The sequence below is a fragment of the Siniperca chuatsi genome, linkage group LG2 (genome assembly GCF_020085105.1).
Source record: "Siniperca chuatsi isolate FFG_IHB_CAS linkage group LG2, ASM2008510v1, whole genome shotgun sequence".
NCBI classification, from domain to species: domain Eukaryota; kingdom Metazoa; phylum Chordata; class Actinopteri; order Centrarchiformes; family Sinipercidae; genus Siniperca; species Siniperca chuatsi.
The window spans coordinates 24,513,468-24,530,664 of NC_058043.1; the positions used below are offsets into that span (position 1 = coordinate 24,513,468).

Below are 17,197 nucleotides of genomic sequence, written 5' to 3' on the forward strand. Positions count from 1 at the left end.
CACATACACTGTTAACCCTCAGATTCCAGAAAAAACTGTTAGACCATTAGAATACAGGACACATAAATGTAACGTTAAATAACCTCACTGTAGACAGCTCTATAAATATATGGACACCAGTAGGCAGACATCCAATTTATTGCACATTATAAAACATTATGCCAGAAGGTGACTCCATACAGTAAGTTTGCTGTATCAGCCATCTCATTTGCCAGGTTTTTCTCAGCCAGTGCCTTACATGCCCTTTCTGTCTGGGCGGAAAACATGATCCAAGAAAACTATTACACAGTGCTTAGGGGTGTCACACATATTTTGGAGAAATTGCTGCAGTATTGATTTAAAATTAGAAAAACAGATAAATATACAGTAGCTGTATGGTTTGATGTCCTGGTTCCACCTTTCCTTATATTCATGTTTTAAGGAGTCATCAACAGAATTTATTGGTGCTGAGATATCATATCTTATATATTCATATATATGTTTGCTTGTATCTCAGAGAGAACTATCAGTATGTTAATACAGCAAGTGACTTTAAAGGCTTCAAATTCAGCTGGGAACCTCTGCAGCACATGATCATAACACAAGAGGCTTCCATCAGAGACCCACATGTGCATCATGACAGTTTAGATTTGCACACCGACTCCACTTACCATATAAGGGCACACCTGCGTTCCCGGCCCAAATATCAATTCACACTGTTTATTGACATTGTATATCCGTCCAGGCAGCTGCTGCGAGAGACTGTAAGGCCTAGAAATGGGCTCGTCGAGCAAGCACTCACCATATCCTGTGCTATTAAGAAATAAAAATAAAACGACTTAAAGAAAAAAGGGAAAAACAAGAGACACAAACAGACAGAAAACACACTCAGTACAGCCAGAGAGGTCATTTTCCTGTACATATATAGAACCCCTACTGTACACACAGCTTGCTCAGTGTCTTGACAGATTTCTGTTTATATTCAGTCAGCTATATGTAGTAAGTGGTGGTGATCTCAGGAGCTGGGAGATGCAGGGAGAACTGTGGATAGTTGGGGGCATGAAAAGAGATTTTGAATAGTTGCCAGATACTATCCCATTTACTCTTTCCTACAGTAGGAGTTCCCTGGTCTTTCTCAGTGGGTTGAGGAGCCTTTGAAAGAGAAGAGACTAGAAGCTGCAACAGCCCTGAGAAATTATGAGTTTATTTCCGTTTAAGCCTAAGACTTTGGCTGTTGTTGCCAAAAGTGGAAAAAACTGCATACAGTAACAATGTACTGCACTCTGTGTGTGTTTGTATGGAAGGAAACATACTTGTGAAATCTCTGAGATACAGTTTTATAAATACAGCATGTTTAAAGGCTATTTGGCCAGAGCTTAATTAAAATGTAGTTATTTTTACTTGACCTTCCTACTTTGCATATCCCATTTAATTTCAGGCTGTTTGAGTTGTTCAGAAATTTCTCCTTGAGGGTAGAAAAACATAATCTACATGATCTAATCCCAATGCATGTTTGGAACAAAAAAGAGCATGACATACTCGAGGAACTCTGTGATGTACTTCCTGCTACACTTGGACCACATCCAAGGGTTTGTGTTGTAGTTAAGTGTGGGAGCCATCACATGTTGCTGAATCTTAACTCCATCCTCCTTACACTTGTTACTGTCGTCATGAGGCATGTTGAACCTAGCAGAGAAAACAGAAATAGAAGTTCAGGTATCATAAAAAAAATATTACATTAACAAGAGAAGAATGGAGAACTGAAAGATTTTTTTCTTTCCTTTTTCTAGTAATAAATCTGTTGGTTGTACCTTATGTCACGCAGATGCACAGCTCTATAAGACCACTGTTGGCTGAGATAAATGTAACAAAAGCCAGTATTATTGTGATGAATGCCTCTATATTGTTTCTGGCTAGGACTTTAATGTTTTAATAAGTTAGTGTTAGTGTTTCTCAAACCAACAAAGACAAGACTCCAATTGAAAAATGGTAGTCTTTTGTGCTTAGGTGAGTTTCATTTGTTCTGCCATGTTTTAAATCTAAACATTGATTCTATATTTCCGTTATTGGCATATAGACATTGCAGAAAAATGTAGATGTGAAAATCAGAACACAGTGAGTATAAGAGAAGCATTCAAGCTCCTGCAGGGTGAACAAATAAGATCCTGATTGGTGGTGGACAGGTACAGCATCACACTGCCCACAGCCCTCCCTCTGAGCTAACAATGAGCTCTGGGGCTAAGCAGTCGTCAAGCATGTTGTCACCGCTTGATGCGGATAAACGTGGAATTGAACAATCCCACCTTTTGTTTAGTGGTTAGAAGGAGCATTTGTTAGAGATGGTCTGTAACAGTCTCCACTGTAGAAGGCTAATGCTAACACACCCCCCCGGCTCTGTCTGACGACGGATGTTGGACAATGCACATTCTGCAGAAGGGCAGTGGTCAACCACTGGTTTTGCTTAAATTCTGAGAATCTAATTTGCAGACTATTTTATCTTTCCTCTCAAGATGAAAGGTGGGCAAAAATTAGGAGATGTGATCAGAAACACACAAAAGCATCAGAAAATACTGGGAAAACAAAAAGGAATGTACGGCTGTTGTGTCCAAATATGCAAGACTCCTTGATCCCCATCTGGTGGTAAAGCATGTGTGGATTCCTAGAAAGACTTTTGAAGCTCTACCAATGTCTCACTGAAGCCAAAACTGTCACTAACTAGGAGTAATAACAGTACTTGAGGTAAAAAAAATCAGTGGAAACATGCTGTGCTTACACATGGCCAAGTTCATGGGCGATGGTGAATGCAGTGCTGAGTCCATTGTCCTCGCTGATACTGCAGCTCCTGTATGGATCACACACCGTCCCCAACTCTGCAAGTCCTTAAAAACAAGAAAAAAAGAGGCTCACTTCAGTAACAACCTTTATTGTTTTCCATCGTGATCATCCTATCATGAACATGTGAAGTACAGTATATATTAGTTTATGATTGTAAGTCTATCAGCATGTTTAAAAACAAATCCACTTACCTAAGGTGTCACACTTATCCCTTGCTCTGCAGATGTCCTGCCTGTGGTGAAGACACACATAATGGGTCATGGTCAATGGCACCTTATTAAGGTTCATTTTTAAACAGCAGTTCCATTTATCAGGAATCTGGACCCCATTTGATCTACGCCTTTGATGCAACTGATTCTCCAAGAATTTATACTTATTACAATGTTATTTGGTTCATGAGATATTTGGTTGTTTGAAAGACCTAAAACCTGTTCAAAGTATATACTGTATGTAGCAAAGAACTTGATAAACTTGATATTTTTCTTGCACCTGGTGATTAGGATGGCAGTGTCATGATGGGAATGGTGGTTATCATCCAGGATGTTCTGGCTCTGCTGCCAAATGCAGAAGTTCTTTAAAGTGGTCTGTGCATTAAATGAAATGACTGGACCATCCTGAGAAACATACAAAGAGAAATTGATAAGTGTGTACACCACATACTTGATGTAAGTGTGCAAGTATGGAGATTAAAACAAGCAGCCTTACCAGCTCGTTGTTGATTATGACTAGCTTTACAATCACAATGTTAATCAGGTTGCCAATGCTGGGGTCCTTGTAGATGGAAGATACCTGAATGAAGGAAACAAAACATGAACTCAAACCTCTGAATGAAAACATTTTGAAGATAAGACTAGTTTTAATATAAGGATCAATATGTTACAATATTTCATACATTCAGCCCAGCTGAACACACAGAATATTTACTGGTAACTCTATCATGGACTGCTTTCCTACAGTTTCAAGCAAGTACTGGGGAATTTGGTTGATTGGAAGATCAAGTTGATAATAGCCTGAGCCCCTGTGGAGAAGGCAGACTTTGCCAAGAACAGAATATAGGTCATCTCAGCCTCCCCCTGAGGACTGTTGGCCCCAGGCGCCTGCAGAAGTTGGTATTTGAAGTGGCCGAGAGTATGCGGTCTATGTGACATACCTGAGCTTATTTTTTAACATTCATCAAAGCTGTCAGGCAGGCTCTACCTCAAGCTGCCCTCTCTTCCCCCTGGCCGTTTGAAAGTGGTGTTTACCCCTGCCCTAGGCTGCCCTTTTCCCTCCCACGGCCCTCCTCCAAAGGCTGGCTGACTGACTTGGAGCACGAACAGCACAGCAGAACAGGTACATACATTTAGTGCACAAATATGCACACATATACACACTACTTTCTGTCCATATATGTGCATAGTATGCAGACACATAAACACACTTCCTTCTCCCAGTGAACCACCTCCACCAACCAAACATTCTTTGCTAGCAGCCATGAAGCCATTTGACAGAGCAGAACTTACTATGGACATTAATGTGAGTATGTAGTGCTGTAGGTTGCTGCCGTGATGTTCCACCATTTTGCTGTCGGCCACCAGCATGACTTCAACAAAGCGCGGGTAGGAGAGGAAGCGCTTTGATCTCCTGTGAGGTCCTGAGTCACCGCTGCTATCATTTGATAGTCTAGCACTAGCACTGCCGCTCTCTGATCTGAGCAAAGCATCTCTGGCCAGGCCGGCACTCAGTGACTCCACATCATTGAACATACCAGCACTGACCACAGGGGCTGCATTGGACACAGTGGTCACCCCAGCCACTGACCTTCTCTTATGCTTGTGTCTCTTATGTTTGTGTTTGTGTCCTGGAGAGAGAAGTCAGAAGGAATAGAGCATGGGTAAATATACAAAGATGGAGGGATGATGGGAAATACATTCAGTTAGAAAAACAGACAAGATGTGAATCAATGTTTGTCGTGACAATGTGTTTACAATTACTCTGAAGTTGTGGTTTATGTCTTTAAAGGTGGAGATGCATGAAGTGAGTTGGCTGTCTGGAAGTGGGTATTGTTATACTATATATTACTGCCTTTTTCTCTCTTTTGTTTATTGTTATTTAAAGAGTGGGTTGACAAATGAACACTGCCTGGAATGCCTTTAATTTCTCTCTCCCTCCTCTTTCAGAAGAGGGGAGAGAGGAGGGCAAAGAGTTCAGGCTAGGTAAACCTGGCACCCAGCCATAAAAAAAGGACCACAAACTGTAGAGCACAGACCAAAAGAAGGCAGCTCAACAACTGGGCATCAAAACTTCTCAACACTAAGGGGAATTAAGTCTGATTTGAATCATGACATGGCAACAACTTTTTTTGTTTTCTCATCACATGCAGATCACCCTTTCTGGACCACCAGCAATGCATCACCAACTAAATAACAGTTGGAGCATATTAGTGGGTCTACTTTCAATATACATGATTTATGACTCTGATCAAAAGAAACAATTTAAAATTTACTTCAAAACATACAAGGTAACAATGGAACTACGAGGATGAATCATTCTTGACCTAAAATGGCTCTTAGTCAGATTTATGTTCTTTCAGGCTATGATATCACTCTCTCTCTCTCTCATACACACACACATACTATATTACACAACGGGCCAAAAAAGAAGCACACACACAAAATACAAAGTACGAGAGCACACACACACACACAAAAATTATATACACGGTGAAACCAAACATCTGCGTAAAGATGTTCAGCAGACAAAGATCAAATATTTCTAGATTTATTTTCTTAGTTTTGATTATTTGACAGTTTCAAGTTGGCATGACTTTGATATTATACAACTTATACTACATGTTCACGGCAGTGGGTCTACTCAACTTTCTTATCAAAGAGGCAGAGGAAGTACAAGAGTCAACAGGAAGTTCAGCCAGTAAACTGAGATGGGATGATACCAGGGTGAACTTCCAAATGATTTTTCCTGTGTGAGAGTTGGAAAGCTTCCTCACTACTGTGCTGCAGCTGTAGGCGCTGCACTGTGCAGGCTATGACATGATATGTGAGCCGAAATAGTTTCACACCATACTTTCACTTTAATTTGGTCATTACCTTATATTTGAAGCCTACTAATGGAAAAAAATGTCCAAATTACATAGTGCCATTTTATTGCCATATCATAATAAACAGCACAAAACTATTTAATGGTTAACAGTCCTATATTATTTAATCAACTACAATTTTTCCTTTTAAGATTGCCTCAGTATTTTTATTTTCCATTTTTCTATTATTTTACAGTAATAAAATCCGGCACAACAGAGCCATTTTCATCCATTATTTTACTGGAGCCTATCCCAGTGACTTTGGGCCTTAGGCAGGGTACACCCTGGACAGTGGCCAAAGGGCTAACACAGACACAGACAAGGACAGCCATTCATTTACGGGCAATTTAGAGTTATCAATTAACCTACACATGCATGTCTTTGGACGGTGGGAGGAAGCCGGAGAACCCGGGAGAGGTAACACGGGGAGGACATGCAGACTCCACCCAGAGAGATTGTGTGATGTTGGTCTGGTCCGGGAATCGATCCCACAACAGAGCCATTTTCTTTTTTTTAATCTTTGCCTTTCAAAATCTACCTCAATGTCCAGGCACACTCAAAGATTTGTTTTAACCAGATAAGCTACATATGATTCTATAGTACCATCCAACAATTACTGTAATAGCTTAGTTACTATTACATAAACAGTTCCTGTTACAACTGATAGTGGAGCCATGGGGGTAACGCAATGATTACTGCTTACTTCTGTGGGACCCAATTTACAGGTCACATGAGGCATGCACATACAAACAGCTAATTCTCTACTCACAATCAACATGTATGCCATGAAAACACTTGCAAGCAATTACATGTACATGAACCAACCACATACACATCATTATTTTTTTTTACACATATAGCCCCTGGGAGGTCCGTGCTCAGAAGCAGCAGTATGCTGGTTAGCTAGAAAGAGGACACTGGCTGAGGGTTAACTGGAGAAGATAATTAAGTCAGCTGATTGGCTAGAGGTCTGAATCAACACTGGTTGCAGTTACAGTAGCTGTGCATGTGCATGTTTGTGTTTGCAAGCATATGTGTGGCATTAAGGTTGCATCTATGTATGTTTGTGCTGTCTATATGTGTGTATATATCCGTGATGACCTTGTCTGTGTAAATTACAGGCATGCATACGCATCATGTAATACACCATACCTGAAGTGTCACAAGCTGAGTTCTCCCCAGATGTCTGTTGTTTCTTGGGTACAGTCTTCCTGTATACAATATGAGGTTTTGTGTGTTCCTCTTCATAGTGTTCTCCTTGATAGCTGTGTAGGGGCTCCACAAAATACTCCCCTTCTGGAGACCTGAAAGTGCCAAGCTGGATAGCAGAAAAAATGCATAGCAGTTAGTCTCCATCCATCCATTTTCTGTAAATGCTTATTCCTTTTCAGTAACAACATATGCAAACATGGGAAGAACTTGCAAAATCTACACAGACAGGACCATGGGGAATATATAGTTCAAAGATAGTTTTGCAATCAGTGAGCCGCCATACCATTCTAATGCAATGTATGTTTTACTTAAAAAATAGTTGTAGGAAACAGTGGAATGTGGCTTATTTAATATTCATTAGAGAAAATAAGCAATGCTGAGACCTGAGGGCTTTCATAAAAAAAGTGAAATAAGTGAATTTGCATGCATGTAAGAATGGCACCAAAACAGGAGGAAAATGATAACAGTGAGATATGTGATGCCTATCAGGAAACAAGTGCTAATAGCCTTGTTATATGTATTTCACATGGCACGTTTAGTGTTACTGGCTAACTTGGAGGTCTTTGATGTTCCAGATAAGGTACATGCCAACCCAAGCACATTTCACTTGTTGCTCATTGGCTGTGGAAAATCATCATGGCAGCCCTGGGGGCTGATACAAGTTTGGCACAATTATGTTTGGCACAAGTCCTATTTGTAATCCCTGATGTTAAAGTATGACAAAAAGTATTATTATAAAAACATTAAATTCTCCTGCATGTGCAAACATTTACAGCAGGGTGGACTGTTGATCAGCAAGGGGGCCTGTTTATATTCCCTTGAGCAAGACACTTTGATTGACCTGGAGAGTTGGCAAGGCAAAGGAGAATCTCCCTGCATTATTTTTGGATGTACAGACATAAAATGCAGTTGCAGCCACTACCAGTATTGCCTATTTTAGAAAAAAAAAAAGTGCCCTCAGAGGCCTTGAATAAATAATAAGATGCTCCATAAATGTCAGCTCAACTCCCTAAAGCTTTCTGCAAAGCAGAGCATTCAGAGCACATTCAATTTGATTTGTCATTTAGGAAGAAATTGACCCCCTTATCTGTCACCTCTCTGTGGTTGTTATATATAAACTGCGAGTGCACTTTTGCTCCACTACGAAACTCATGCTTCAGCAAGCCTGGGAGTGTGACCAATTTGTGATGACGTCAGTACCACCCGTACTCCCGCTGTACTAGCGTGCGTAAAGACGTCACCGACAACCGGGAGACCAGAGAGAGGCATGGAAGTAAGATTTAGTATTAGAGTAGACTGTTCATTAAACTTAACTATAGGCAATGGACTGGGGACACTCGCAGGTCAGCACAGTTGTTCGCTATTTTGAGAGTTATTTAGTCTCTGGAACCACCCCACAACAGGATCCTAGTACAAATAAAAGCTTTAACAAGTCATGCCGTCTCAAAGTTAAAATCAATCAATTCAGCTTCATTTAATTGTGACCAAAATATTTATACCGCGTTTTATTCTTTACTGGGATATGCGTAGTTTTGGATTCTTTTCTAAATACAAACATTTAAAAGCGCAATCATGTATGACTGGTTACGTTTGATATTTGCATGATCAATACAAAAAGCAGGTGGCGCGCAAAGTGTGTGCAAAAGTTCAAAATTGAAAAAAGAAATTAAGGCAATGGTGAGGCAGCTTTTCAAGTCTTGTATAAGCAACAATGGCCCCTAAATACCCATGGCGGAAAAGTAAAACACCCGGTCGTAAAGTCATCACATGCACGGCGAGTCTAACCGTGCGTAAAAACTCACCAGTCCGGAGCACAAACTGATGACCGCGGCATGTTCTGCTTGTGCATTTACATGTCCCTTATAGAAGCAGTGCCTTAACTCCGTGTCCTCCTCCTCCTCCTCCTCCTCTAACCCCTCATCTGTTGCAAAATCCGTTATGTTATCTCCTCGGGGTACTCCAAGTACTGTCACAGTGTAGAGAGGTGCGATAAATCCCGAATCCAGCGTGAGGTTGAGGTGATAATTCTGTCCGAAAGCAGATATCCTGTAGTGGATATTTGGCGAGGCCCAGTGATCCGTAGTATTGCCGGTGCTCTCGTCCAAACTTCGTCTTTTCCTCTTGAAGTGCACACTGGTTGGAAACTTGTCACCGGCTTCATTCACTCGCACCGGTGTTACAATCTCATAAGCGCCGATCTCCTCTTTTACTGGGGAATAAAGCCAGAGGAATAACAATGCAATTAACGATTAAGTACCAGTCCACTAGCATCAGTACAAATCAAAGAGCCCAGATGTGTTAATGTGGGCTTAGGATTTACATATGAATGTCTTATTTCTTGAAAAATAGTTGTTTTACAGCATTGCAAGGAAATGATAACCAGCCAGTGAAGTTTAGGTACTAGAAAGCGCTGCAAGTCATGTGCTTGGCTGAATTCAAAACTCATTCATTCTCTGCCCTCCGTGTTAGAAAATAACTCCATGAGGGAAAAATGCGGGGGTTGTCAGAGCGGCATACTTTACCTGTGCTTGAATTCAAAAGCAATCTCCCCGTAGATGCAACAACATTCAAGAAATCAGGGAATAGTAGGAACCCCAAGCCCCAGAAGAGCACATGCATGATTGTCCACGTTCAGAGGAGAGCGACACCCTGTATTCCTGTAGTAATACTGTATTCCTCCAGTCACTCCGGGCTTTCCGCCTCTGGTCCGCCTGCCACATCCAATTTTATTATCCTCGACTCTTGAGTAGATGGTCTCTCGCCGGTGAAGTACACTGCTGGGACGTGAGCGATTCCCTGGCGAACATGCATACTGCAGAGAGGGGTGGGCTGCTCAAACAGTCAACTGCGATGGGCTCCGCTGCAAGCCTGTACACCAGCTTTCTCCCCAGCTAGGGGCGGGATCAGCCAGGCAAGGTACACTGGAGCTACAGTGAAGCCACTCCCGTTATATACTGTAGTCACAATAGTGGTCACATATGTCCACTTAGGATGATGTGATATGATCGGTGACTGGGTTGTTCACAAGTCTGTTTGGGCTGTTGTATACAATTCTAAATTAACACCAACCTATACAGGGCCCTTACCCACGGCCCCCAGTGACCATAAAGTGCCCAATTAACTGACTTCATGAAGTACATAGATTTATGGGGTGATTCAGTTGTAATTTTCACAGTTTACAAATTGACATACTCCCCTACTTTCAATAGCTTTAGGTTAATCATGTTTTAGAGGGGTGGGCTGTTGCACAGTGTACAGAGCAGATCTGTGACCATGCCAGTGATGTGGGGCCCATATAGGAAATGCCTGCCCTGGGGCCACAAGCAAGACAATCTGGGCATGGCTGTATACTTAGAAATTCACGGGATCACAGAGTGACAAAATGCAAACTGGCAAGCAGCGTAGCCATATACAGCAGTGATTTGAGGTCTTAAGTAGGTGCTGGAAAAGGTATTGTGTAGGGATAATGGTAATGGTTTTATGAGCTATAGTCTCCTCAGCAGAACAATGCTACAGACTGTATGGAAGCCTTTGTAGGTGCCTTTGTTGTGTGGAGGATCAAAGAGTGGGCTATGCAGTCTGTCTACTGCCCCGTTCATGCAAACCCCCCCCCCCCCACACACACACACACGTACACACAGAGCTACAGACAGAATACATAACTTGTTCTATTAACTTATATTAAATCGATATTAATATTATAATATTTTAAATCGATAAATGCACTAGAGTCAGACCAATAAATTTCAGGTAGTTTAGAAACAGTGTCGCCATTACATAGTTTGTCCACCAGAGACCACTTAGAAGTTTATTTTTCAACTGTAAAATGTCCCACTAAGCACACATCGTGGTAACAGTTTTTTTTATTATGTTAAAAAACAGAGAGACTATTGGCTGATACATAATTATCAGATTTTTGAAACCTCTAACTAACAATATCCACCATACATGAGGCACAATGGAAATATGACTTACCTAATGGAGTTATGGCCTAGAATATTAGGCCTTTTTTATATTAGACATTTAGACTTGTCACAGCAGGAAAAGCACAGGTGCAACTAACATTGTTAACGCTGGCTCTATTCCAATTAAGTGTCTCAGTAAGCCAGGCTAATGAGTGAGCATGCATAATACCTGAACCCTAAAACTGACACACCTAAATGGAATGCAGCCACCAATTAACACAACACCTGTTACTTGATGTATAGGATTTGAAAATAAAAAATACACAATGAAGGGAAATATATCATATTTGACATCTTGTAATTACATATTGTCAAAAAATAGTCAATAAATATTTCAGATATTTTTGTATGAATTCAGCTAATTTCCAAAGATTTGGTATAACTGAGCTAGAACCTTACGCTAAACCTTAAGCTAGCTACAACTACTTACAGTGGCGCTATGTCCTTTATGAGAAGTTTACTTGAGATATATTGGTTAGTTTCACCCTTGAAACCTTTTCTGGTGTAAAAGTTAAAGTTAAAAGATATTGATTATTATTGATTAATAAGTCAAGTCCTCTTGGTTCTACTCACAGAAATATTTTATCTGACTGTAAGCATTTTTCAGACTGCTAAGATTAAGTCTATTTGGGATAACGCTAGCCACCATTGTTACAGAAAGAAGAAAATAACTCACCAGAAGGAAGGAAGTCTTCTTAGTGACTCATAAGGAGAAAAAACTACTACTACTACTACTACTACTATGTAAAGCGGGTGTACAGAAATTAATACATGACTAGGAAAGAGATGGGTGAGTCCCATTGACCCAAGTATATCCAGCTGCGGCCGCAGTACCAACATGAGGGAAGTTGAAGGACGTTGAACTTCCAAATATGGTTCGTGGGCTGGTTGGGTTACAAAAGAGACTGTGCCAAAAACGTGATGTCATTTATCTTGGCCGAAGTTGCCGCAGAAAATGAATTTCAAGAAGCTTTAGTCAAGTTGCACAATGAGCTCAGGTCATATATTTTAAAGCACGATGAATTGAAGGAATGTAAAGTTGAAATATTCCATTTAAAGGATTTGAAAGTTCTTTGGAGTGATGGACAACAGTGATATGTGATTTTTTTTTATTAGCCTACATATCACCTGCCACTTTATTAGGTACACCTGTTCAACTGCTCGTTAATGCAAATATCTAATCATTTAATCACGTGACAACAACTCAATGCATTTAGGCGTGTAGACATGAGTGACTTTGAACATGGCATGGTTGTTGGCGCCAGATGTGCTGTGATTTCAGAAACTGCTGATCTACTGGGATTTTCACGCACAACCATCTCTGGGGTTTACAGAAAATGGTCCGATAAAGAGAAAATATCCAGTGACGGCAGTTCTCTGGGCAAAAGTGACTTTCAGAAATTAAACCAAGATTTGTGTATTCAACTTATAGTTGGCCTACGATTAATGTACATTTGAAACTGACATGACCCCATGATGTGAAGTTTGCAAAAGTTATTCAATTATTCACTTTATAAAACATATATATTATAAAAACTACATTTTGATGTTCATAAATATTAATGTTTATGTATAAATATATTTTTAGCATTTAGCCCAACACAATTATCCTGATTATTTCTGCCTAATAGTCGCTAAAATAACTATATTTATGCTTAGTTTTTAAAACAATTTTGTTTTCCTCAGCCACCTTTTGTTTTTTAATGGTGAGCATGGTGGAACTCTGTAGTTTGCCATAAATATTTTCTGTTTTGCAGTTAGGCAACACATTCGTTAATTAGATCACATGATTTGTGGTGAAAGTTAAATATTGTTGTGGGTCAAACACATAGACTAGTTTATCCTAATTATTTTTGCTTAATAGTTGCTAAAATTGCTACATTCAATAACATTTTCAATTTATTTTTGATCTGCCATTGTCTTTTTGTCTTCCTCATCCACTGTAGCATCGTGTACAAGTGGGCGTGGTTTGGAGGGTGTGGTTGGGAGTGTCTGCGAAGCCGGCAACCATAATACATCCATGCCGTCGACTTACCAACCCATGCTAAATCAAAGATGGCGCAGGATTTTTTTCCTCACTCGCTGACTGAAATGCTGTACAGCAGCATTGCGGTCAGTGCTGCCACGAGTGGCCAGAAGCTATATTGCTACAGTCTGTGTTCCTACATCAGTGCTACATATAGGCTACTGCAACTAATTTTATAGTTTCAGTTTTTATAGTTGCATAGTTCAGTCTACAGTAGTAAAAACATTTACTCACTACAAGTGGACAAACACTTCAATAATTGCTCTACTCAAACACAACTGAAGACATACTGTATCTTGGATGAGTGGCGAGTAGTAAATTCATTTTGGCTGCATGTTGTACTGTAAATGGATGAATGAGATGAACCTACACAGACATTGCGTAACACTGTAATAGTACAAGGCAGTAGGCTGCTAAGTGGTCAATGGCAACCACACTGCAATAAGAGGGTTCAAATCTGTTTTCCCTATGTCTGAGCAGTGCATGCTGGGATAGCCTGCTATAAGTGAGTCTGAAAATATGAATGAATGGATGCAATGTTAACACATTAAGAGCATGCTATGGTAAACGCACATTATGAGTATTATCTTGATGATAAGAACTGTCTGAGAAATGAAGAAAACAGTGCGTACTAAAGGTAGTCTTGTTCTTAATGATACCAGTAGCACAAAACGAAAACATACAGTATCTCACAATACACTACACACTGATGGATGAGAGTAAGCAATTTTCAGATTAATGTGAAGATATGACATACAATGCATCAACCATAATACATTATCTAGGGATAAGCCTTCTGATCTTACACATCTTAATACTTATTTTAGACTAACCCCTAACCCTTTTCCAGAAAATCTGTGTCAGTCATCTCTTGAAGAGAAAAGTGAAACTGATCTCACCCCCACAATTTTAAAGACTGCAACTAAACAACTTGCAGTGCATAAGCATCACCAGCATCTCTGTCATGAGTTGTGCTCAGTTGGCCTCCATGTTGTCACTCCACTCAAAACCACATCATTGCAGGCGTCTGTGGATGTTTCCTGCCCCACAAGACCTTATGTGGTGATAAATGCTAACAGCTGGCACATGACTTTACAGCTCATTTGTTGTGTACACTCAAAACGCAACGCCATCAAGGAGGCTAACTTGGATTTGCAGGTGCATACCCCAAAACAAAAGCCTCATATGAAATGCCTGCGGTATCCAAAAATATAAAGAGAGGATAATGTTTTCCCGCAGGATCCTCACTGAGCATAAAACAGTCCAAAAAGCTCTGTAATTATGGTCATTACATGTGTAGGCCTGTGGTGTTGCAAAGAGTTATAATCATTTTTCAGAAAGAACATAATTTCAATAAATTTCACACCAACTCTTACAATCATGACTTTTGCTGTTCACAAAACCAACATCAACAGCAACTAAACATCCATGGGCCACCCTGCATTTTGCGCCAGTTACCACTTATTTTCCAGAATGATGGAAGTAATTAGGTATGATCTTAAATATTAGCATTTGAGATCAGTGGTTATAATGAATCGCAAACACTTGAGGTCCTCAGATCCCCAAATCTGCTAACCTTTGCACAGGAGATGGTTTTCTTCCTATGTTCTTCTTGTTATTTGGAAATTCGTCCCCAGGGTACAACCTAAAACATCAACATGGGCAGCTGTAGGTCACAAACCCCTTTAAATACAACCTTTCATTCACAATTAGTCCCTTTTCCCAGAACTGTCCATAAAACATTTTTGACAGCACAGGGGTCAGAGGTAAGTAAAAACAGTTGGGAGAAATTGCCCTTAGGCTGTGTTTTGATGTGCAGCGACTACAACTTTAAGTGGACCGTTTACTCTTTAATGCGTTGTTGTAGTGACTGTATAGTTGTTTCATTTCAAACTAAGAATAACTATTTCAAGGTTCTCAATGAATGGCCATTTGACTCCATGAAGTCAGTGCCGACATGTGGCACTGAGAATGCTTTAAAAAGGGACTCCTCCGCCTTTAACTGCGGCGTGTGGCCACCATCTTCAGTGAACTGACCTTTTTCCATGTTTCTCAATGGAGCAGTCACTACAGCTGTGTGTGTGTGTGTGTGTGTGTGTGTGTGTGCGTTCTCAATGGATGGTCATTGAGGTCATCAGAGTCACCCTTCCTGAGTTGTGCGCAGGCAGCATCATTCAGAGCAGCTATCAGCAGTGTAAACTTCATTTCCCCTCCAGATCAGATAATAGGCCAATAGGGAGCGGAAAGCTTGAATGAAGTAGCCAAGCCTGGGATTTCAAAGAAATACATATTAACTGTGGAGCCTTCAAACTCTCCCTTTACTCTGGCTCTCCCTCAGCCCCCACCCCGGCAGACTTTCTTGGCCTGGTGAACTTGTCTTCATTACAAGGCAATATCCATGTGTAGTGAATTGGAAAGCAAACAAAGTAGTTTATAATATATAAACCATTTAGCCACTTGAAGCCAGTTGTGTTGTTGTGTTGTACAACACACGATGATGAGTAAATGCTCGATACTATGAGAGGAAAATTCAATGAATTGAAGTGGAAAACAAAAGTAATACGTAATTGAAACAAGAAGTTGCATTTTAATCACAGTCAAGCAACAGCAAAGGGCATTTTTAGAACCGGTGGTCTACAGCCACGCTAGCTGCTCTGTGAGGCTGAGCTTAGGCACAGCAGTGTTTTGAGCTAAATGCTAATGTCAGCGTGCTAACATGCTCACACTGAAAATGCTAACATGCTAATGTTGAGCATGTTTAATGCTTACTATGTTCACTATCTTATTTTAGTGTGTTATCATGCTAATATTAGTTAATTAGCACTAAAACCAAAATACAGCTGAGGCTCATGGGAATGCCATTAGTTTTGCAGTTTTTTTGTCACAAAACAAAGTATTGAACAAATCAAAAGTTTGACCGAATGATTGAATGAAAAGTTAAGGTATCACCAGAGTTATTATAGTTCATCCTGACATGAATTTGTGCACCAAATTCCATGGTAATCTATCCAATAGTTGTTGAGAAATTTCAGACAAAACCAAAATATGAACCTCATGGTTGCACCAGAGGAAAAGTCAAGGGATCATCAAAGTCAGTAGTTGAGACATTTCAGTCTGGACCAAAGTGGTGGACCGACAGACTCACATTGCCATTCATAGAGCCAATGCCGCTTGGTAAATTTCATGGACACTGCCAACTTTTATTTCTGATTTCTGAAATGGAAAAAAGCTTTCTCTAATAATTACCTTAGAGCATGTGTTCTCTGCACAGCAGCACAAGTTGAATGGTTTGGCTGTCTGCCTTTTAATATCGTACACTGATCAAGATTATTTTGTAGAATAATTCTCAGTCAGTGCTATGAGTATTCCCTTATCTGTTGCAAGACACTGTGTGTGTGTGTGTGTGTGTGTGTGTGTGTGTGTGTGTGTGTGTGTGTGTGTGTGTGTGTGTGTGTGTGTACATGTGTGTGTCTGCACATAATAGTGTCACTGTAACGAGTGAGTCCTGCAGCAAATGTTTCCCTGGGAGACAAAGTATGATTTCTGTGGCTGCATACTCATTAACATCTTCCAGTTTAGGACCACTTAGACTTCCAGCAGTAATTGGGTAAACAGAGACACTTGGCTCCCTTAGACCTGCAGGCATACACGTACAACCGTACACAAACACATACAGATGGGCACACATGTTCAAAACTCAAGCTATGCCACATGACCTCGGCCTTTTAATTGGCGAAGCGGACAGCAGGCGATGATAGCTTTACCAGGGAAGGAGGGAGGGGAGGTGATTCTGTAATTGGGCTTTTAGGATGGTCCTGGGCAAGTTTACGTTGGGTGAGAGCTGAGTGAAAACAACGATCAACATCTGAAGCGCAATTATGGCTTTGGAGGAGCTTTCACAGACCACAAGATAGGGCTCTGGACTCTGCCCAAGTAGTACAGCAGCTGTCAGCAGGTCCCTCCAAAATCAGAATGCTTCCCAGATTCTCTGGCTCTCTGTGGAATGGCAACAATAGACTTCATGCCAGAGACAAAATTAATCAGACCCCAGATTGAAGAAAGAAGGAGGAATAAGTCATCAGAGGTGTAGTGTAGTGTAGCCTG

General features: G+C 40.6%; 1 protein-coding gene across 2 annotated transcripts in view; it reads right to left on the reverse strand.

The window, feature by feature from the left end:
- LOC122863693 (A disintegrin and metalloproteinase with thrombospondin motifs 9-like) overlaps positions 1 to 9,997 on the reverse strand; it is a 46,353-nt gene extending 36,356 nt beyond the window's left edge. For both annotated transcript variants that reach the window (XM_044170429.1, XM_044170419.1), the window contains exons 1-10: positions 9,625 to 9,997; positions 8,905 to 9,311; positions 7,043 to 7,208; positions 4,317 to 4,654; positions 3,520 to 3,603; positions 3,304 to 3,428; positions 3,006 to 3,046; positions 2,753 to 2,858; positions 1,519 to 1,665; positions 651 to 792 (exon numbers count right to left, since the gene is read on the reverse strand). In XM_044170429.1, coding sequence (XP_044026364.1) covers positions 651 to 792; positions 1,519 to 1,665; positions 2,753 to 2,858; positions 3,006 to 3,046; positions 3,304 to 3,428; positions 3,520 to 3,603; positions 4,317 to 4,654; positions 7,043 to 7,208; positions 8,905 to 9,311; positions 9,625 to 9,721 — 1,653 coding nt within the window. In that variant the 5' untranslated portion in view covers positions 9,722 to 9,997. The remainder of the gene's footprint in view (positions 1 to 650; positions 793 to 1,518; positions 1,666 to 2,752; positions 2,859 to 3,005; positions 3,047 to 3,303; positions 3,429 to 3,519; positions 3,604 to 4,316; positions 4,655 to 7,042; positions 7,209 to 8,904; positions 9,312 to 9,624) is intronic.
- Positions 9,998 to 17,197: the final 7,200 nt, after the last annotated feature.